Source organism: Mus pahari, chromosome 3 (genome assembly GCF_900095145.1).
Source record: "Mus pahari chromosome 3, PAHARI_EIJ_v1.1, whole genome shotgun sequence".
In the NCBI taxonomy this organism is placed as follows: domain Eukaryota; kingdom Metazoa; phylum Chordata; class Mammalia; order Rodentia; family Muridae; genus Mus; species Mus pahari.
Window position 1 is genome coordinate 11,972,675 of NC_034592.1, and position 21,955 is coordinate 11,994,629.

Below are 21,955 nucleotides of genomic sequence, written 5' to 3' on the forward strand. Positions count from 1 at the left end.
CACTCTGTAGACCAGGCTGGCCTCGAACTCAGAAATCCACCTGCCTCTGCCTCCCAAGTGCTGGGATTAAAGGCGTGTGCCACCACCACCCGGCCCAAAAGTTTAAAATATAAAGTATTCGAATGATCATACTTTTTGTTTTTTAATATTTTACATTTTTTAAATTAGGGGAGATGTATGCATACAACATAAGACATGTGAATATCAGAACAATTTGTGTTCTCTCTTCTTCCACAATGTGGAATGACCCAGTCGTCTCATAAAGTTAAAGCAAATTATAGCTGTGGTTTAAACAATGAAGGAGAGATAATTAGTCACTAGGAGTAGAAGAGAGAAGGATCTGGGCCCCACGAAGCCTCCATCTTATACAGCAGACTTTAGATATTAAAGCCAAGACTAAACTAAAACTACAAAGTTAAGTAGAAACACAGCTACTCTAACAAAGGCAAATGTCAGGATAAACAGTAGAAGCAGTCAACAACCACAGGGCTGAGAGGCATCTTCTTATGGTGGCCTTGAGGTACCACTGCAATTAAGAGCTATTCAAAGCTATCCTTCCAAACCTGAACCAGCATGTGGCAGATGTCCACGTGGCCAGCTTCCGCAGCAGCATGCAATGGGGAACGCTTACTCTGGTGCTCCATTTTGAAGTTGGGATCAATTCCATCAACTGTAAACAAGCAGTTTTACTAATTATATCATACACAACCACAATGTTCTTCCACAAAGATGCTTATGACATGGACATCTTCAAGATAAAAAGCAAGCTCTGGAGCCATGATGTAGCCACCTTACCACAATGGCCTGTCTGCAGGCAGGAGTCACACCAACTTGTGCTCTAGGACCAGCCCCACATCAACCTCCCCAGCAGGTCTGTCAGACTACCTCACCATGCCTCTTGAAAGCTCATGCAAACAGTGATAAGGGCAAACAGCTCTAAGAACAGACAGGTCTCAGGAGTACAAGTGTGACCCTGAGACTCAGACACTTACTTTTTGTTTTATTTTTATTTTGGGGGACACAAACCTCACTATATAATCCAGACTGTCCCTTAACATTCAAATCCCCCTATCTTAGCTTCCCAAATATTGTACATTTTTCTAGACATTTACCCAAAGTACCATGCAAAAAAGTAATGAAGCAGTTTAATACTACATGAAGTCCATGAAGAGTAAAAACTAATTTTTTTGTAAATTAAACGAACTTTCCCATCTTCCCTTTCTCCTCAAACAAGCTTTAGCTTCTTTCATGATTTCTGTCAGTCAACGAGCTCTTTACACTTGCTCTCAACCTAAAAAAGATGGCCGTCAGAGATCAAGCCTAGAATTCTGAGCTCAGGTATCAAGCTGTAACCGGGCCAGCACAGTCTCAGGCATCAGAGAGCTAAGCCAAGCCCAACAGCTGCAGAGGCACACACAGCAGCCCTCTCCCTGGTCACTGTTCCTCTCAGCACAAGCACTGGGCTCTTCACTGCAACATGTCACACCAGGACCGGGTCATGCTGCTTTTCTTACGTGCACTTCTGCTTCATCTAATCATCACCTAACTAACTCCTTTTTAAAACCAGGGCTGCACAGAGAACATTTCTAGTGTCAAGAGGCAGACTCATTACCAGGGAACACTTTCTTTTACCAATCAGAGGAATCAAAGAATTTCAAATATCAGACAGTGAGATGGGGCTCATGAGAAAAGGTGTAACTAACAAGGCCTCAGGTGTTCCTTCCATGGCCTCAGATGGAGCAACTCACCCAGCATGAGAAGCACCTTCTGCAGCTCACCCTGCCTGGCAGAGAAGTACAGCTGCTTTGGGTGGAAACGAAGTTTCTTGGGTCTGTAAAAAGCAACGAACAGCAATCAGCACCAGACTCTTATTGTCAAAACAACAGGGCAATAGGTACAGCCGACCGTGACAGCATTTGCTAGCATGTTTAAATCCCTGAGGCACTGCCCCAAGCAACTGTCTTCAGATGTCATTAAAATGCTACACACTAAAACACCATTGGTAACATGGCACAGAGCCTATCTCGGGTCCAGAGAAGCTGCTGCACTACAGAGGTTCAGGGGATCCCAAGGAGTCATCGTGCACTAGTCATCTCTGACATGCAAGATGGCACACTAAGTGCCAGGCAAAATATTAAGATGACAACTAGCATGGGTGATACTAACTACCCTATAGCAACAAGGAAGGGGCTTGAGCCAATGTATTTGCTATGGAATTTACATCAACTCATAAACAGGGATTATAGGTGGAGGGTCAGGAAAAGTCTGGGGCCAGGTCAATAGATAGGGACTATGGGTATCAGATGGGCCAGGACAGAAATAGTGAGAGACTATTCAAAATAAGGAAGAGTAACAGAGGGACTTGTCTGTTAAGAATGAGTGACCTACTTTCCTTACAGGGCAAAGTAAATTTAGAGGTCACCTGAATAAACCTCTCTAAGGAATGTGATGCTGTCCTCAAGGAAAGAGGACACAGGTGGACCTGTGAACCAAGAAAGACTGCAGCGTAGGGACTAGCCTACATTAGGCAGAGGTTAGGCAGCAAGGTAGGAGCTCGTGGAATAGAGTGTGTGCTCTCGCAGCCTTCAACAACTCACTCAATAAAGGTCATACTAAGGATAACAATAACCTCACTTCTTGCTCTTGGCATAAAACAGAATAATTTGCAACAACTTATCCCAGCAATGGAAAGACATATGAGGCTGACACCTCATATGTTCATCCTTTTGATGAACTGTTGTTATTCAAAAAGCTGGAAATTACTAAGAATCCCTGGGGAAGACCATGACTCTAAGCTGTCCCTGAAAACAAAAACAAAACAAAACAACAACAACAAACACCACCCTGGCTCTTACTTTTCAGAGTCTAGAGCGATTAGAGCACTTTCCAAGGTTTCCTTTCCTGGGCCCTGGGAAAGGCCAGACGTCGGCCTCACAAGCCCAGCCGGCCCTGCAGGGTCAAAGCACTCTGGTGCCTGAGGGACTGTGTTCTGCGATCTTTCATCCTCTGGGGCTCCAGCAATGCTTCATGAGAAGGAAAATATTAAGATGTTGAGTTTCATTATTTGGAAAACCTCTCTTTCTCACGGAAACCAATGAATATATAAAATAAGACCTACTCCAACCAGACCACACAGGTTGCCTCTGAGTAGAGTCAACAACCAGTCTATTCATACCTGCAAATCTCAATGCAGGACCCCATCCCCTGATACACGAGACACTCAGAAGTCAGCGCAACATTACTAGGTACCATCTGCTCACTCAAACCTTATTTTAATACAGAAGTTTCTGGCTGTATCTAGCGGATCTACTGCTTTCCACAGTTTAAGAATGCATACCAGAAATATATATAGCCTGAGAATACTGAATTTAACAATTAATAGGAAAGTACTAAGACCTTCCTAACCCATTGTTTAGCTATATTTACATATAATCCAAGTCTTCTAAATGACCTCAAAATGAAATTTTAGGTTATTTTTTTTCTACTGCTGTCATGCTTATAAAATTACCTTCCTCTTTTGCAAAGGAACTTGGTGGCTCTGTTACTATCTGTAAAGAATCTCTTCACCATTCCTTTCCTATCGGGGCACGCCTGGCGGGAGAGACTACAGTCATCTGTCTACACCCCCTGCCCCCCACCCCGCTCAAAAGCTCTTTCTACTGGTCTACTGAGTTCTTTTTAAGAAAAGCCAATCAATATTATATCTTTATCTTGTCTTCAACCCTGCAGCAAATGGTGCAGCAGGTCCCACAGCTGCTGAGAGACGGCTTCAGGGTGTGGAGACTGTGACAGAAACACAATGAGCTGTATCATGTCAAGGAGCGCAAAAACTGACTCAACATAGATGATTTTATCAAACCAAAATAAAAGAGACCCATGTACAGATAGTACTAAATTAACACCAGCACTTCTTAGAGATCAGAAACCATGATAAATGGCAAAGTTCACTGAGACTTTTGGCAAAGGCAACAGAAACTGGTAACTATACAGGATATCTCTTTAGGGATATTATGTAGAAAGCTTGGCCACAGCTACTTTGTTTAGTACCTGCCCGTGGTCGTGTCAGCCCTGCCTTCAGCAGCCAGGCTCTTTTCCTGTCCAGGGGCTAGGGTCACTGTGGAAGTTGTGTCTGCTTTTGCTATGGTCACCTCTTTGGCCTTGGAAGCCTCTTCCCCACAATGGGGACAGTAGCTGGCATTGTTGACTCGAGAGGCACAGTCCTTATGGAAACGATGAGAGATGCTGCTCTCAGGCTGACATTCCATGAAGTTACCCTGGAAAAAATGAAAATGACAATCATTTTTAAAAACTCAGAATAACATTCACAGAATTACAGGGAACTCTACCGAACCCTTCAGGTTCAGGCAAGTAGAAGCCCATTTACAGCCTGGTGACCAACAGGAGGGAAACAAAACACTGAGTTTACAAAGAGCTCACAAGGTAAGCAGAGGCCACCAAAGATTATCTCACAGTCACCACTGCCCATCTTCAATCCCAGTAACCCAGCTAGCTGAGGCCTCAGTCTGGCCACTCTAAACAAGCAAGAGCTGTACAAGGCATAGTCTAGAAGGCCCACATGACATAACGATAGATAGAGTCAAGAGTCCAAAGGTGACCATTCTAGTAACTAGCACTTAGAGCACCAATTAGAACAGCTGTTCTTGCAGAGCCAGAAACAATGGAATTCGGAGGAGTTCTCTTTTTCTCAGCAGAAGCACAAAAAGGGAAGTCTAGGAAGAAAACCAGGTACAGAACTCAAAGATAAGCCCTCGGAGCAGGTGCGTGGCCTAGGTCACAGAGGGCAGCAGGACATCTGAAGGTACCGGTATGTGAAGGCACTGACAGAAGCATCATAAAAAAGAGCCTGTCCTATGGGCCTGGTGGATGCATATGTATCTCATGAACAGTCATTGAAGATAAGATCTCAGTGATAACTAACAGAGCACAGAAGGTTTAGCAGAGGGAGGAGGCATGCCCTCCTCTATACTCAAGACAGAAATCCACACAACAAAACAAGGGAAACCGAGGGCGCAAGGTCATTTGTCTATAATAAGAAAGCTCAAGAACTGTGGTGAAGGGCTTCTGGAATAGACCCTATATGGGGTATGGTGCTGGAATGAGTCTCTGCAGAGGACTCTTGAAGCCCGGCAGGCGGGCTGGGCTCTTACCGCCGTGCAGAAGTAGCCGCAGCCAGGACAGCACTGGTGTTTCACCATGCGACCCCGATGGTCTTCACACAACACCAAGAGCGGTGCTTTGTTGGATGGGCGCATCAGCTCATACTTGACCACGCTGTTTGTACACCGGCCCAACTGCAAGCAGACAAGACCAGGCATCAGTGACAGAGCTGCAAGGGAACAGTTTTCCCACTCACTGGGCAATGGAAAGCACCAGACATATGGGAAGTTCTCAGCAAATATGAGGTGACTAAAGGAGCCATGAGCCTTCAGAAACAAGCCTAGATTCACAAGCAGTATAAAGTACCTGTCACACAACAGAGAGCCCCAACACCAGAAAAAGGAAGTCACTGTCTATTGCACAGCCCAGGGATGATGACAGCAGGTAACCGAATTCAGAGGTTAGGTGACCAGAGAATCAAGAGCTTAGACTGGGCATGTCCAAGGAAAACAACAGGGGGAAAGGAAAGCTAGACAGTGAGCATACTCTAGGTAAGAAGGTGAAGGCTGTCTCAAGTGGCCAGTACGTCACAGTTCCATGAGTCCCAAGTCATCCATCTGAAGTCGTCTACACATGCAATCAAAGCTGAGATGTAAGAAACAGAGCAATGTCTCTCAGATATGCCCAAGGGACACAAGCACAGAAAGTACCAAGAAAACCAAGATTCATGGACAATTGTCACAGACGCTGCTGTGAGATCCTTCTATGTACCAGAAAAGAAGTGACTGTTTGCTATGCAGACCAAAGAGGGCTGCTTCAATATACGAGCCTTCTCTGACAGCCAATAGGAAGACAGAAAACAGCCCGAAAGGAGGAAAAGATGAGTGGTAATTCAGAAAAAAACTATCAATGTTCTCCAGCAAACAATAACTGTTCAGATATGCTGATAAAGAAATATGACATAGTCCCCACTCCGTCTATGCTCTGTTAGTGCAATATATTCAACTGAACTGTATATATAGGCCAGGAGCCATGGGAGCTACAGAAAGGACCTAGGCCTGAGTTCTGCAAAGTTTCTAAACAACTAGCAATCTGAAATACAAATCAAAAGCTTCCAAATATATCTGTTCCTAAGATTCTATCTGAAAATGTGACTAAGTGTGCCAAGGACTACCCCAAAGAACCCAGCAAGGAGAATATAAGCAGTGGACACAAGAAACAGGAACAGACCAACCAACAAGTGCTGTGCCGATGCCCATCCAGACTGCAAGAACCAGAGACCTTCCAAGGCTGCCTGGATAGTTCCCTATATCTAAGACATAAAACTCAAAATGGGGAAAGCCAGGGCATGTGTATCTTGAAACAGCCACCTGATACCACTAGGAATCTTGGTCAAGACCTATAGACGCAAGTTCTTTATAGATTGCGGAAGAAGGGGTGAGTGATTTATAAAAGAAAATGTGAGAGTAAAGACACAGGTCTATAAAAAAAGATACTAAAACAATTCATGAATTTTGAATCCGAAATTCCATGCACATATTTAGTATTTGAGCGGTTTTATAAAGAGCTTGAACTATCTGAATGATAATAAGATGATTTGTCCAGCAGCTACAATGGGAATGGACACAGAGTTCCGGTCTAGGGGAATGTTGATCAAATAGCACAGTACAAGGTAGGTAATCCCAGAAAGTACTTCAATGGAATAGCAATGAAACTTTCTTTTTTTTTTTTAGATTTATTTATTTATTATATGCAAGTGTAGTGTAGCTCTCTTCAGACACTCCAGAAGAGGGTGTCAGATCTCATTATGGATGGTTGTGAGCCACCATGTGGTTGCTGGGATTTGAACTCAGGACCTTTGAAAGAGCAGTCAGTACTCTTAACCACTGTGCCATCTCACCAGCCCGCAATGAAACTTTCTTAAGGTTGAGAAAGGGAAGAGAACATGGGAGTTCATGAACAGAGTATACAACTACGTCAGTGATGAGGCAGCCTCCACTTTAAAGGGAAAAGAGCAGGAAGAGGCAAACCAAAGAGATGAGTGGCCTGTCTCTTCAAAAGGTCAAAAGCAAGCAAGCACTAACAACAGCAAACAGATGATTCAAATACATCTACCTGGAGACAAGAATGAAGTATAGAACCAGAAGAAACTAAAAAGCTGCTGCATACTCCACAAGGAAAATCAGGCTCGCAACAAGAAAGAAAGGCAAGGCGGGGACAGCAAGGTGGGGACAGCAAGGCGGGGACAGCAAGGGGGACAGCAAGGCGGGGACAGCAAGGGGGACACAATCCCGTCCTCTTGCATGCCTGTTGCTACAAAGTAAGTCCTATTCAGAATGCCTATTTTTATTTTTATTTTAAATTAAGCATTCTATTAAGGAAAGCTTTAAGAATGGAGACTGGGGCTGCAGAGATGGCTCGGCAGTTAAGAGCACTGACTGTTCTTCCAGGACCCAAATTCAATTCTCAACACCCACATGGCAGCTCACAATTGTCTGTAACTCCAAGATCTGACACTATGACACAGACATACATGTAGGAAAAACACCGATGCACATAAAAAGAATGGAGCCTGGAGAACAATTAAACTCCTTCTAAGCCCATGTCTACTTTTAAAGTTCCTAACATTCTCACCTGAGCAGTCCACTTTAACTTTCCACAAGATTATTTATAGGTGAAGGTTTTATTCACTAAAAGCTTAAGGTACCATATTTAGCATGACATTAAGAAAATTCACATACCTAACAAGAATAGTAATAATTCCCTGAAACCCAGAGGTTGAAGAGGATGAGAGGGGAGAGGGAAGAAGAAAGGGGTGGGGGAAAGATGAGACAAGACAGAGGAGGGGTGGAGGCATTGTAGTGGCCCTAGAGGCCAGAACAACTCCGCAGGGTTGGTTTTCTCTTTCCAACTTTTACATGGTTTCTGGGTATTGAACTCAAATCTTTGGACTTGGGTGATAAGTGATTCCATCCACTGAGCCATTGCAATGGCCCTCAATTTATCTTAATATAGCAATAAAACTACCACGCCAATATAAAAAGCATATTTTGATACCAAAAAATTTCAAAAAAGAATTTTAATGAGTAACATTGTTTTCTATTGCTACAAAACTCTTTAATATAGTAGATCATTTCATGAAAGGTGATATAGTATCATATCTACTTCCACAGTCAAGATCTGATAATTGTGGATACTATTTTCAGATAATGGTTTTGTTCCAGTTTGATAATGTGGTGGTTTTTTTTTTTTTTATTTGTACTTTTTTTTAAGCTTAAGGACAATTTTTATTAATTTAAAAGATAAAAAGAGAAAAGGAAAAACAAACATACTGGGTAAGTAAGCTGTAAATCTCACAAGCTGTCTAACCCAGAAGAAAAAGGGAAACAAAACTATGCCATTTAAGCTGGGATGGGGGTCAGACACATGGCAGGCAAGCAGCTAAAACCTATTACCTTTCTCAGTCTGGCCTCAGAAAAGTAGATCCAGCCAAACCACATGCTGGCTCTTAAGAGACTGCCCATGGGGTGTTTTCTTAAATAGTTGGGGTAATATCTTGATCTTGGGAGCACAAAGATCCTTGCACCACACATCTCCAGGGAAACCAGGAATATTAAGTACCTAGGATTGATCTTTCAAAGGAAAGGACGGCGGGCATGGAGGCACACACCTTTAATCCCAGCACTCAGGAGGCAGAGGCAGGTGGATTTCTGAGTTCGAGGCCAGCCTGGTCTACAAAGTAAGTTCCAGGACAGCCAGGGCTACACAAAGAAACCCTGTCTCAAAAAGCAAAACAAACAAACAAACAAAGAAAAAAATCAAAGGAAAGGACATATAACTTGTTTTTTTTTAGAAGGGTGGGAATTAGCAGTGATAAATAAATAGTCTGGTGATTTATGTTATCTTTTGGGCCAGGCCATATCAAGATCCTACAACTAAGACTAGAGGTTGGCTAGTACTCTAAATGATCTTCATATTACTTGTATAGCCAGGGGCTTCCCCAAGCTCCCATGACCAGGACTGGAGATACCTAATAGTCCAAATGACCCTTTAATTAGCTGTATTGACAGGGGCTCCACCAGTTCTCACAACCAAGACCAGAGTTGACTAACAGCCCAAAATGATCTCTATGCTATCTATATGATTGAGACCAGGCTAGATCCTTCCTTAAGCTAATACAGGCATCTCTAGAACCCATCTTCTTGGAAGAAATGACATGTACCCTGAGTTGAGTGTTAATGTAATCATGCTTCCTTGTGTACTAAACATGCTGGCAATGAACCAACCACCTGGCATCAGACTCCCCAAATCTGACCCAGGTTGATTAAGTCAATCTGAACTGAGTTTTCATTCTTACCTCTTTACAGTTCACTTTTCCTCCCGACTTGACTCCACTATTAAACTTTCAGCCCTGCTACTTTAGTGTCAAGTTGTGTACTTGCACTCTACATAGCTCCTTTACCTTTGCACAACTCTACAGCACCAACACTAATAACCAGACCTCAAATCAGTGGTTCTGGTCTTCCAAATGCATACTATATGGAAGCGTAAGAAAGAGAATTTACTAGACCACTAGTGTCTTTTTCCATGAAGCAAGGGTAAGGCTATCTGAGCTTTAATAACAATGCAAAGAATTAAACTCACCAAATACGGAAATATAGCAGTTCATAACAATATTGTAAAAGGAATACTAGTTAACTTCAAAGTCTGAGGAAAAACCAAGTTAGTGCCTTAAAGACTGCTAGACACTAGGCAAGAGTCTCACATCAGAACAGCCTTGCCTCTAAGATGAATACAACTAGGCAATGAAGCAGATGAGATTATTATGACCAACAAACGACAATCCATGGGAAAACGACAACATTTTGAAAGCTCCAATGCATGATCAAGGTACACATCAGGTAACAGCAGCTGCTAACATCAGTGAAAGGTATCAATCTTAAGATCAGTCTAGACATAGCCTTCTCCACAGTCTTACAAAGAAACTGGGCTAATCTGGCCTTTGCAATTCTGTCAAGAAATTCAAAGAGATCCGCCGAACTACAACATAGGTGAAGGAACCAGACGATGAGAATTTCCAAATCCAAGCGGCCTTGGAAGCACCTGTTTCTTGGATTTGACAGTTCTACCAGAGGTTGCCTCAAATGCTGTGGTTATGGAATCCAGGTTTAATTTCATTTAAAAAAAAAATGTATAATAGCCAGGCGTGGTGATGCACGTCTTTAATCCCAGCACTCAGGAGGCAGAGGCAGACAGATTTCTGAGTTCAAGGCCAGCCTGATCTACAGAGTGAATTCCAGGACAGCCAGGGCTATACAGAGAAACCCTGTCTCAAAAAACCAAAAAAAAAAAAAAGTAATAAGTATCATACCCAGAAAAACATGAGTTTCCAAGAATGTTGTAGAAGAAGCTATAGCTATGCACTTTGCCTTTCCAACATGAAGCATATTTCAGAAACACTACGCCACTCTAATAGATAAGGGAGTACTCACTTGTCCCAAAGAATTCCAACCACTGATGATAGAAGAAAGCAATCAAACAAAATTAAGCTTGAAATAAAGTAATAAACACAGTAAATCATCAATCAAAACTTAAAACCTACAAGCAAAACCCAGATAAGGAAGGACAGAAATTGCCATGGAAACCCTACCACCTTGTAGCATACCCTCCTTGCTAAGGTTAAATCATATAGGTTGCTTTTTGTTGTTGTTGTTGTTGATGATGATGTTGTTTGGGGGTGGGGAGGGAATGTGAGACAGGGTTTCTCTGTGTAGCCCTGGCTGCCTGGACTTGCTTTGTAGACCATTCTGGCCTTGAATTTAGAGATTCACCTGCCTCAGCCTTCCAAGTGCTAGAATTAAAGGCATGTGCCACCATGCCCAGAATTACATAAGTCTTAAGCCTTAAATCTACCCATGTCTTCAGATTTAGTTTTCAAGTGACAAACACTATGGGGAATGACTTAAACAGCATAAGAACGCCATCAGCTAAATTCAGCAGCATCTGGGATCTATTTCCCTGTAGGTCAGTGACATGAAGAACTAGAGAAGTAAAAGAGAAAATACTCAAGATCTTCTAATAAAGATGGAAAGATGGCTAAGCAATTAGAGGGATGGCTGCTTTCCTAGAGGACTGACTCAATTCTCAGCACCCACATTCACAACTATCTTTAATTTCAATCACAGGGACCTGACACCAGTTTCTGGCATCTATGAGCACCAGGAACACACATGTGATGGTACACAGGCAAAATACCTGTATACATAAAATAAGTAAATAAATTTTAAAAAAATCTTTGACTACACTAGAAACAACAAATGAATTCTGTTTAGTCCAATGAGAAAAGGAAATAAAAATGTTAAAAGCCAGCTAGCCTGAAACATAGATATATAGACATTAAATTTAGAGAAAATAAACTGAAATTGAGACAAAATTTCACTAGATCTTCCCTAATACCCATGTCAAGAGACTAGCGATTTTCAAAATGTGGTTCCTGGACCAGAGCACAGCAGAAATTAAAGCTTTGAGAAAAGCAACATGACATCAATTCCACTGAAAGTTGACTATATTAACAGAGGTACTGGGAATATCAGCTGGGCAAGTCTAGCAGCAGCAGCAGCAGCCCACAACCAGCTGACCTAGCACCAACTAGAGACACACTAGGCTGTCCCATCAACTACCCAAGTGGGCAGCTCAGGATTAACCTCTGGCTCCATCTCTATTCCTACCTTTTCCTGGATTGGACAGGTGACCTAGCCTCTCTGCCTTTACCTGTGAAGCACAAGGAAACTGCAGGGGCCAACTACAGAGTCCCATGGCCACAACGTGCAGCTGCAAACATGTTGTTCTGCTGCTGCTACTGTCACATCTTGTTCACCTTGAAAACGAGCAATTTACAACTCAATGATTTATTTAGTGAAAAAGGTTCCAACCATCAAATGGTCCAGAAACCTAACTGGAATGACAGTCATAGGACTCAATAGGGAGTAGACAGAACCAAAGTACCAGGTCCTGGCCCAGGTCTTCCCTCAGAGAGCAAACAGAGTTCTCCAAAGGTCATGCCTCAGCAACCAGTACCTCTCTCACTATAATATCAACAAGCTTGCTGCCCACTGAGCCTCTCACCCTGTTCCTGCTTTGTCATTAGCAGCCAAATAGCATGATAAGCTGAAGGAAAGAAATCTTAGCTGGCAGTGGTGGCGCACGCCTTTAATCCCAGCACTCGGGAGGTAGAGGCAGGTGGATTTCTGAATTTGAAACCAGCCTGGTCTATAGAGTGAGTTCCAGAACAGTCAGGGCTACACAGAGAAACCCTGTCTCGGGGGAAAAAAATGTTACCAAAACAGAAAAAAACAGAAATTCTTTGAAAAAGCATTGCCTCTGCTGCCTGCTTGCCTTCTTCCAATCCAGAAGGAATAAGGGTGAAGGGACCATCAATCCTCCCAGGTCTACGTCAGACACAGCAAGAGAAGAGGAGCGACCACAGCTCAAAGGCAGTAGGGTATTCTAAGCAGAGCCTGTCCCAGGCCGGGACACTGTGACAACACTCTCCATTTATTCACTTCTCAGTAAACAGAACACATCTTGAAACACACTACTTTCATGCAACCACAGTTTGTACACCATGTTCCTTTTTCATAGGATTTTATTTTTATTTGTGTGTATAATAAAAGAGTACAATATATAAGAATGATATGCCCAGAGGGAAAAAAAATGCAAGTGGATCCTTTAAGACTGGAGTCACAGGAGGTTGTGAGCCACTTGATGTGGATGCTGGGAACTGAACTTGGGGCCTCTGAAAGAGCAGCATGTGTTGTTTACTACTGAGCCATCTCTCCAGCCCCATCTTCCTTGGTTTGTTTGGTTGCGTTTTTTTTTTAATGCAATATTGTGTAGGATCCCAGTTATCTGACACTACTGACTTAAGGTTTAGCAGAAAACACCGTGATTCTGAAGTATGACAGTTCTTGTTGCCATTTTAAGGAAAAATGAACATGCTTACTTCGTGATCCACGCTCTCAGTGGCCATGCACTGGTTGTTGGCCAGGGTGCTGATCTCGCGGCTCTTGGGGGTTTCCATTCGGCAGCTGCAGAGAGGCACTTCCTGGAGGCCATCCGTCTCCAGCACATCCGGACCATTGGCCAGCCCTAAGTCATACAGACACATCAGCTCAAGCAACCCTGACCTACAAAGGGTTGTCCAGAGAACAATCAATTACAGTCTTTACAGCCATCTTATACACACTGAAATTACACATCAGCACTGCTCAGTGGCAAGTAAGCATACTCTTGTAACATCCTACATGGGAAGTGAGGCGACAGACTGTATCTCACCCACAAACATATCAGCTACCAAATCTTCCAAAACTCCTCATTGATTTATATCTACATGTCCATGTCACAGGACAGGCTGCAAGTTCATCAGCAATCCCTAAATCCAGTTTTCAAGCAAGAAAAGATTTCACTACATGTTGAAACATTATTTCCCTCATGCGGGTCTAAATTATACCCATTTAAAAAAAAAAAAAAAATCCAGCCAGGCGTGGTGGTGCATGCCTTTAATTCCAGCACTTGGGAGGCAGAGGCAGGCNGATTTCTGAGTTCGAGGCCAGCCTGGTCTACAGAGTGAGTTCCAGGACAGCCAGGGCTACACAGAGAAACCCTGTCGGGGGGGGGGGGGGAGGGGACCCTCCATGTAGAAGGCTTTAATAATGGTTTGATTGTTACTCAGAACATTACCCACTAGCCACAGAATCCATAAAATAGGCTGAAGAAGGAAAACAGAGGACAGTGGGACCAGTGAGATGTCTTGGCAAATAAGGGTGCTTGGGGTCAAGTCTAAGCACCCAAGTTCAATCCCCAGGACCTACACGGTAAAAGAAAAGAAGCAAGAGCTAAAAGTTGTCTTTTTACCTCCACACATGCATGCCATGGCCCACATGCCTACACACATGATAGATGACAGACAACCAAAAATATTCATAATAACATAATGCCTAATACCACAGTGAAAAATAAAAGCCGTAAGATTAAAGGAAACCCTATACACTGTAAAGCTAAACTCATCCCTCATAGAAAGAACATGCAAAAAGGATTCTGGGATCTGACTAGTAGCTTCCAGGACTGCTACTTCCAAAAGACACTGAAGCAGACCGTGTCCTATTTCTTGTTAAACAGCAGAGATAAAAGATGAATTGTGTTTGAAACAGTACTGCCGCTCTAAAAATAATTAACTAATATTCTCACCTAAAAAACAGACTAGGGCTCTCACCCTACAAGATGTGCAGGCCTTTAATTTGGAGACAGACACGGAACAATCTCTTTTGAGTTCTAGGCCACCCTATCCATGTTGCATATCTGGACCCTGTCTCAAGTATTAATTAATTAATTAATTAAATTGAAGAATATTACAGTAACTCTCACTGAGACCACACCCAAAGAACCCTGAGCACCTCAAGCTAGCTAGCTCATTTGATGAAAACTAATTTTGAACTATTTCTTCTGAATACCTGAATTACAGAAAAACGAAATGGTTAATTTCAAACCACTCAGAACTAGCTTTGTGATTTATCAAGGGACTCATCAGCAGAACAGAATGAATAACTGTAACCAAATTATTTTTCTGCCCAACTTCCAGTTTGTTCAACACAAGCCTTCCATGACCCCACCCCACCCCCCACCACATATTGAACCCTGAACTGCTTCTGGTTTGAACTACCTGATCTACAAAGCATTCAAACGCTCCAAATTCACACAATGCCTCAGTTGGTCTCTAGCAATGCCATGCTCAACCTAGGATTCACCTTTACCCCAGGAAGCCATTCATTGTTTACCTCTGGCCTCTCGATAATGTGTTATGAGTCTTAGCCAATCTAGTCCCCACAAAAGGCTAAAAAATGATGGGCAGGACTGAAAGTGTAGCTCAGGTGGCAGCATGTTTATCTAGCATGCACAAGTCCTGTGTTGGATTCTCAGCGCTAAGGACAATGGGTGTCATTGTACAAGCCTATAATCTCAGCACTCAGGAGATAAGAGGCAGAAACATCAGAAATCCCAGAACAATCTGACAACACGGGGAAGTCAAGGCCAGGCTAGGCTAAATAAAACTCTGTCTCAAAGACAACAAACTTCTATGGAAAGGGGGAACTGATTTCAAACAAATCTAGCTGCCTGACTAGGCAAAAGATAGAAAATCTAAAGTAAAACTCAAACTAGAATCACCGTATGTATGAAATGGGCTTGTGAGAAGTTCCTGCTCAGTAACCTGATATAAATAGAAACGCATACACACACAAATTCAAATACAAAAAGAAGTGCTCAAGCAAATATTCTATTGCCACACCAACTGTCTGTGTCTGAGGAGGCTGAGGTGAGATAGGAGGAGGGTTCACGCCTGGACAGCACTGTCAGAACAGATCCATCTGCACAGATAGATACGGGTGTGCTTCAATCTCTACAACTGAAGAACTACTGAGACACCACAAGGAGACACTGCCACAACCTCCACTTGTGCACTGTCAGAACATGGCTCAAGAATGGAGTTGTGTAAGATATTTTCTAAATGCTTGTGAAAACCCCCAAGAAACCACTATAAGAGTCTTTCTGTTTCTTCAAAAAACACAGAACTGCTCTTAGAATGTGCTTTCATACGCCTCTCAGGTTGAGAGAGAAGGGAGTTTACTTTATTCATTACATATGGATATTGTTATTTGTTTATATGTCTCTATAGAGAGTATGGCTCACCTGCTACAAGTGCCCTGTATGCCATGTGTGGCTTACCCTTGTGATTATACACTTACTCATGTGACACCTCTCAGCCCTCAGAGTATAAACTGTCTGATGCTCTGAATAATGTTGGCTACTGGTTGAGACTTTAGTTCACCTCATGTATTGCCTCCATTCTCCTACCCCTCACTACCTTGAAAGGAGTAAACACACACCAATTCTCATCGGAGCTTGGGATCCCCTCATCACCCACACTGCCAGTGTCCTTATCTCCTGTCTTTACCCAGACTCAAGTCCTTAGCCTATTACCTTCACACGCCTACAAGCAAAGATCCTGGGAAAAGACAAGGCAAACAATGATTTATAACCTCGACACAAATATTCACTCAGGTCCTCAGCTCAAGCCTAGACCCTCTTGAACGAAAACTGGATTGACCATCCTAATGCACTGACCAGCCTCAGAAAATTCCAAGACACTGATCTCCCACTCCCTACCTCCAGGTATCCCAATTCTGTGCTTTAAAATCAAGGCAAGTAGGCAAAGCTGCTTTTCATCAAGGTGTTGATTCTCTAAGTCAAAAAAAAAGCATGTCTACTGTACACAAACCAATCACTGATTGATGAATCAGCATTGTAGGTCAATCTACAAAATGCCATAGAACCCAAAGGAACAATTTTACAATGGCACCTCACCCCCACCTGCCTGCCTGCCTGTCTCAGGAACCTGGATCCAACCATTGTAGTCTTTATAAGTCTCATTAAGTCTTTATAGTGGCGTTTATTATCTGTGACCTTCACTTGTATCAGAGATGGAACAGCACATTTCTACATAAAGGGCTCCCTAAATCTCATCACAATCTCCTCTTAATGCACCTACAACAGGCAGGATTCTGCTAAACAGTAATGGGGTTGATTTGATAAAACATGATTTCCTGATTACAATTAAATTTCTAATCATCCAAATCTAGAAGTTTATAATACTTAAAACATAGTTCTATTTAACTTAGGATATACAAGTTACCTACAACAGGGCTTTATGAAATTTGAAAAGGTTTGTGTTCTACTTGTGAGAATAAAAGAAAAAACAGAAACAAACAAAAAAAAAATCACTTTTTGAACAAACCCAAAATTCATGTGAGAGGCAAAGATGTGGTTTACTACATTACTAAATTACAAAAGTAAAATCAGTTTCCTAAGCGTTTAAAATCTTAAAAGTTGGGTGTCTGTCCTTTATCATTAAATCCCTACAGTAACCAAAACCATGATTTAGAAATCTGAACAGAGTGTAAACAGCTGTGGAGTCTTAAATTTCCCCTTAACATTCTGTTTCATAAAGATTTTTAGATATCATTGATTGGTTAGTTTTCATGGCTAGAAGGTTTTTAAGTGATTTAAAAGAAGCAGAGCAGGCAGAAAAAAAATGACAGCAAGCCACAATGATTCAGGCACCATGGCAGATACTACTGCACCTGTAACCGGAGGCCGCACTCCACTGCAAACATAGCAGAACAAGGTCAGCCCAAGAGAAGCTAGAAGACAAGCTACAACCAACCAGAGCTAAAATCAGAGACCACTTAAAAGCACACTGCACAAAATATATACCCATTCCATCCAGAGAAGGGTGGCACACACAAAGTGTGTCTGCTCACAATTGGGAACACACTGTGAATCACAATTACTAGCTCCCCAAATATTGCAAAAGGCTTCTGCTGTTTTTTGTCTCCCACCTGAGCAGTTAATGATCTGCACCATGTCTATTCAGTCACCTTTAAAAAATGAGTGCTTTGTCAAACTGTCCATTATTATCCACCAGGGGGCATCAGGCTAACACGGAGAGCTAGGCCAGTAAGCAAGCAAGATGGTGTAGTCACACTCCAACACCAACCTTCATTTTCCGTCTGGGAAGACAGAATTCCTCTGACACGGAGATCCAGGGAATCCAGGGAAACTTCCATATACCCAGCGCTGTCTCCCAGAGCTGCCTGCTCCATGCTTCCTGGAGACGACTTACAAGCCTCGGAACCTATACACAGAATACACATTATCATGAAAAACTGCCCAATAGCAACATTCACAACGTTCCAGGAAGACTGGAGAGATGGCTCCATAAGCAACAGCGCTTGTAGCCAAATCCAACAACCTGAGTTCAACCCATAGAACCCACACGATAAAGAGATCTACTCCCATAAGCTGTCCTCTAACCTACATATAACAAACATCCACACAATAAAAATACTTCTGTTTTAAAACTCCCAAAATAAAACAAAACAACAAACGTTCTAATTTAGAGGCCAGTTCTCAGAAAGAATTAACTCTAATGAACTCTGATGAATTTAACTAGCACTACCTAGGCCACTTCAGTTTCTATTATCATACATTAACTCCCCATGTATATACCCAGTTTCACAAGAAAGGGGCTGACCAGAAGTACCAAAGAAACCAGTATTGTGCCCATGTTTCTAACAGCCCTTGGAAGGACAAGCCCAACACGGGGTAACAATGCATTCTGAGCTACCTTGGGCTACAGGGTAAGACTTCCCCACCTCCACCCAAAAACCAACCATTCAAAATTACATTCTTTTTTTTCAAGTTAAAAAAAATTAGATTTATTTAATGATTTTGTGCATATCAGTGTTTGGCCTTTATGTATGTAAATGTCCCACATGTACATCTGATCCTGCTGAGGTCAGAAGAGGGTAGCAGATCCCCTAGGACTGAAGTTATATGGACAGCTGTGAGCCAACATATGGGTACTGAGAATTAAACTCTGGTCCATTAAAAGAGCACCCAGTGCTCTTAACTGCTTAGCCATCTCCTCAGCTCCAATTAATACATCTTATGTCCAGATGTGCTAAATAAAACCTGGTAAAATATCAAGAAAATAAATAAAAATGTGATACATGAGCCCAGCCTGGCAGTATGTATCTTTAATCCCAGCACTTGGGAAGGCAATGGCAGCACACTCTCCGAAGGATAGATGCATAGTGAGACCATATCTCAAAAAGTGTTAAATTTCTGTAAATTGTTTGAAAGCTTAAAATATAACAGAAAAATTAAATTTGCAAGTTTGAAGATGATGATGAAACAGCTTAACTGTGGAGCTACACATACAACTCACTAAAGCGCAATAAACTCTAAACATGTCAAGATGGATAGATCCAAGAAGCCTAATTCCAAAACTAATTCTGTAGGTCGTGGAGTAGGTACAAAGACTTACGTAGCCTCTCATCCTTGGAGACGAGGAAAGGCCCAAGACACCTATACGAAATATGGCATTTCCAATTATAAAGAAATTTCATGTGGAACCCCAAAAATTGTGCTTATGTTACATACTAACATTGAATCTAAATATCAGTATGTAGTATTATATAAATGACCAGAAATAAATGAATCATTAATACAGAGGTATGGTACCAATATATTTTAATTCAAACTGTATTCTGTACCAAGATCTTAGACAAGAAATTTCAAAAACATAGACTTAAATTTTTAAACATTTTACATAAAACAATAAAATTCATTATTTCCAGTAAATATCTAAGTATGCAATCTCTACCTTCAAAGTATCCTTTAGTATTAGACATTTGTCAAAGCCAGCAGTAAAACCACATGGATTTTCTGATCTCAAACGGCAGCATAAATGAACAGGTATATGAGGTACTGAAGACGGCACACAACCCTGTATCAGTCGGCAAACCCCAGAAGTCTACACAGCCCTTCCAATGTCACATGGCTGTCTCACAGGATCTAGCCCGCAAACCTTCTTTTCTGTCAGAAGAAACAAACTGAGCAGTGCTATCTGTGCAGCATTAAGCTAATAAGCAAACAAGGAAATGAAGCAGATTAGGAACTCAGAAGCGCCACCTGCACACCACTGATGACAAAAATTCCCAAGAAATAAATGCAGTCAGAATTTGACTTGAGGGCTGAAGAGCCAGCTCAGTGGTTAATAATACCTGTTACCTCACAGAGTCGCTCACACTCACCTGAGACCCTAGCTCCTGGGAATCTGACACCCTCTTCTGACCTCCAGAGTAAACAGTCATATATGTGGTATGCATGCACATATACAGGCAAACACTTAATACACATGAATAAAACTAAGTAAATCTTAAAAAAAAAAAAAAAAGTAGTGAGGTTTTTTTTGATCCACTGATGGATTGCAACCTACAGAAGGGGCCAACACATGTCTCCTCATGCATGCAAATGCTGACTCTGTGCACTAAAGACCTGTGTAAATGTTGAAAGCATGAGAAGAAAATGTGGACTTCACAGTGGTCACCTGATCTACTCAAAGATTTCTTAGAGCAAAAAAGAACCATAAAAGAAAACAATTCATAAATTTCACTTCACTAAAAAATTTTACTAGCTGCTCTTGTCTAAATATACTATTAGGAAAATGAAAAAGCAAGCCACAGATTAGGTACAAAACATTCATTAAAATTCTACCTAGACCTGAACCGGAAGATTGAGCAGCCGCCGTGCTGTAGGGCAGCTCACAGAGCCACCTTGATGGAGGACCTATGGCAGCGTGCCTGGAAGCCAGGTGCTGCATTTCTCCCAGCCTGCCAGGGAAGCTCCAAAGCTACAAGTTCATGTCCTGGACAGTCGGGCAAAAGTGGGACTGAATTCAGAGGAATGCCCTGCAATTCATTTATCACCGCCATAATGGGGTCTGTTTTAACCGGAGGGCTGTGTGGGCAGTAGACGAAGAGTCCAGTGCAAAGCTGCTTCATGATCCGGAGTAGGCGGGTTCCCAAAGGCTCACTCAGATGAGCTGGGGAAAGATAGCATTTGACTTATTTTAACAAAGACTTATTTTATTTAATGACCAATCCACTGGAACTGGAGTTACAGGTGGTTGTGAACCATCAACTTGGATGTTGGGAACTGAATTCTAGCATCCTCACCACTGAACCATCTTTCCTGTTCTGGCATTTGACCCTTAAAGATCATATTATTCTTGTCTGTTTTAAGATTTCTTGTAGTAATAGAAATGAAATTTTTACATGGAAGTTAAGGTAGGGGTGTAGGTATGACTCCAGACTGATTGAGTGCCTCTGTCTTCTCTCTCTTCTCTCCTCCCCTCCCCTTCTCCCAGGCATATTACCTCAGAGCTCCATCCCCCGCTGAGATTTGCTGGGCTTCTGAGACTGACAGGGCCCAGAGAGGAGAACCTTAGGGGGTTTCTGTCCCAGCACCTGCTAGACCTGGTGACTCTCTCCAGAGTCACCAACCTGCTCCTTCCCTCCAGAGGGCCACCTGGGAGTTTGGGCTGTTCCCACAGTAGTAGTGGGGTATTGTAGTCTCTCAGGCTCCCAAAGATCAGCTTTTCTCTCTCAAAATTCCTTTGCTGACNTCATTGATCTTGGGCACGATTTCATTTTAGACACATTTGCATAAGGGCGAGAGTTCATATATTTCAGACATTTGTAGGACAGCCTTGATTTATAAATAATGATGTTTGATCAAATGAATAATACATGCCGCGTATCGTTGAATGTCTGTTAGACTTTTTATCTATAAAATCCACACGTTAGAAAAACGTACAGGCATACAATGGCTGTCTTCCTTCTCGTCCTATTTGTTTTGCTCCCTTTCCATTTCCTCTGCCCTGCCTTGCCTTTCCTTCCCTCCTTCCCCATCTCCTTTCCTCTCCCTACCACAGGACAGACATTTGTCTTGGACTTTCAGATACAAAATTGCTAACAATTTCTGACTGCCAGGGAATTATGGTCTAGACAGAGGATTCATTAATTTTGCTCAACATTTAAAAACAAATTTTGCATGTCTTGATTTTTTTGTTTTTATTTTACATTTTATTTTTAAAATTAGCAGGTTTCCTTATTACTTTTCCAAGGACACCTCTGACTTATCCTTCTTCACTCTCTCCACCCCTCCCCTTCCTGTCCCAATTCCTTCTATACCCTTCTGTCCCAAATATTTCTCCTTCTAGTTTCATATCACATTTGTCTTCTAGCCTTTCCTAGCCCAGCTACCGTCCCCTTGCTGGAAGCCTCTTAGTTCCCCTCTCATGGGCCCCTTTCTAGTTTCCTGGTCTTCACATTCACTTATTCCCTATAAATACACATGTATAAAATGTAGAAGTTAG

The 21,955-nt window shown here is 42.2% G+C and overlaps 1 protein-coding gene across 12 annotated transcripts in view; it reads right to left on the reverse strand.

Moving 5' to 3' along the window:
- Ehmt1 (euchromatic histone lysine methyltransferase 1) overlaps window positions 1-21,955 on the reverse strand; it is a 150,631-nt gene that overhangs the window by 44,635 nt on the left and 84,041 nt on the right. For 9 of the 12 annotated variants that reach the window (XM_029535938.1, XM_029535937.1, XM_021192329.2 and 6 more), the window contains exons 9-15: window positions 17,729-17,866; window positions 13,121-13,266; window positions 5,169-5,312; window positions 4,048-4,274; window positions 2,856-3,023; window positions 1,749-1,831; window positions 564-670 (exon numbers count right to left, since the gene is read on the reverse strand). In XM_029535938.1, the coding sequence (XP_029391798.1) occupies window positions 564-670; window positions 1,749-1,831; window positions 2,856-3,023; window positions 4,048-4,274; window positions 5,169-5,312; window positions 13,121-13,266; window positions 17,729-17,866 (1,013 nt within the window). The remainder of the gene's footprint in view (window positions 1-563; window positions 671-1,748; window positions 1,832-2,855; window positions 3,024-4,047; window positions 4,275-5,168; window positions 5,313-13,120; window positions 13,267-17,728; window positions 17,867-21,955) is intronic. The other 3 variants (XM_029535939.1, XM_029535940.1, XM_029535941.1) reach the window with 1 other exon arrangement.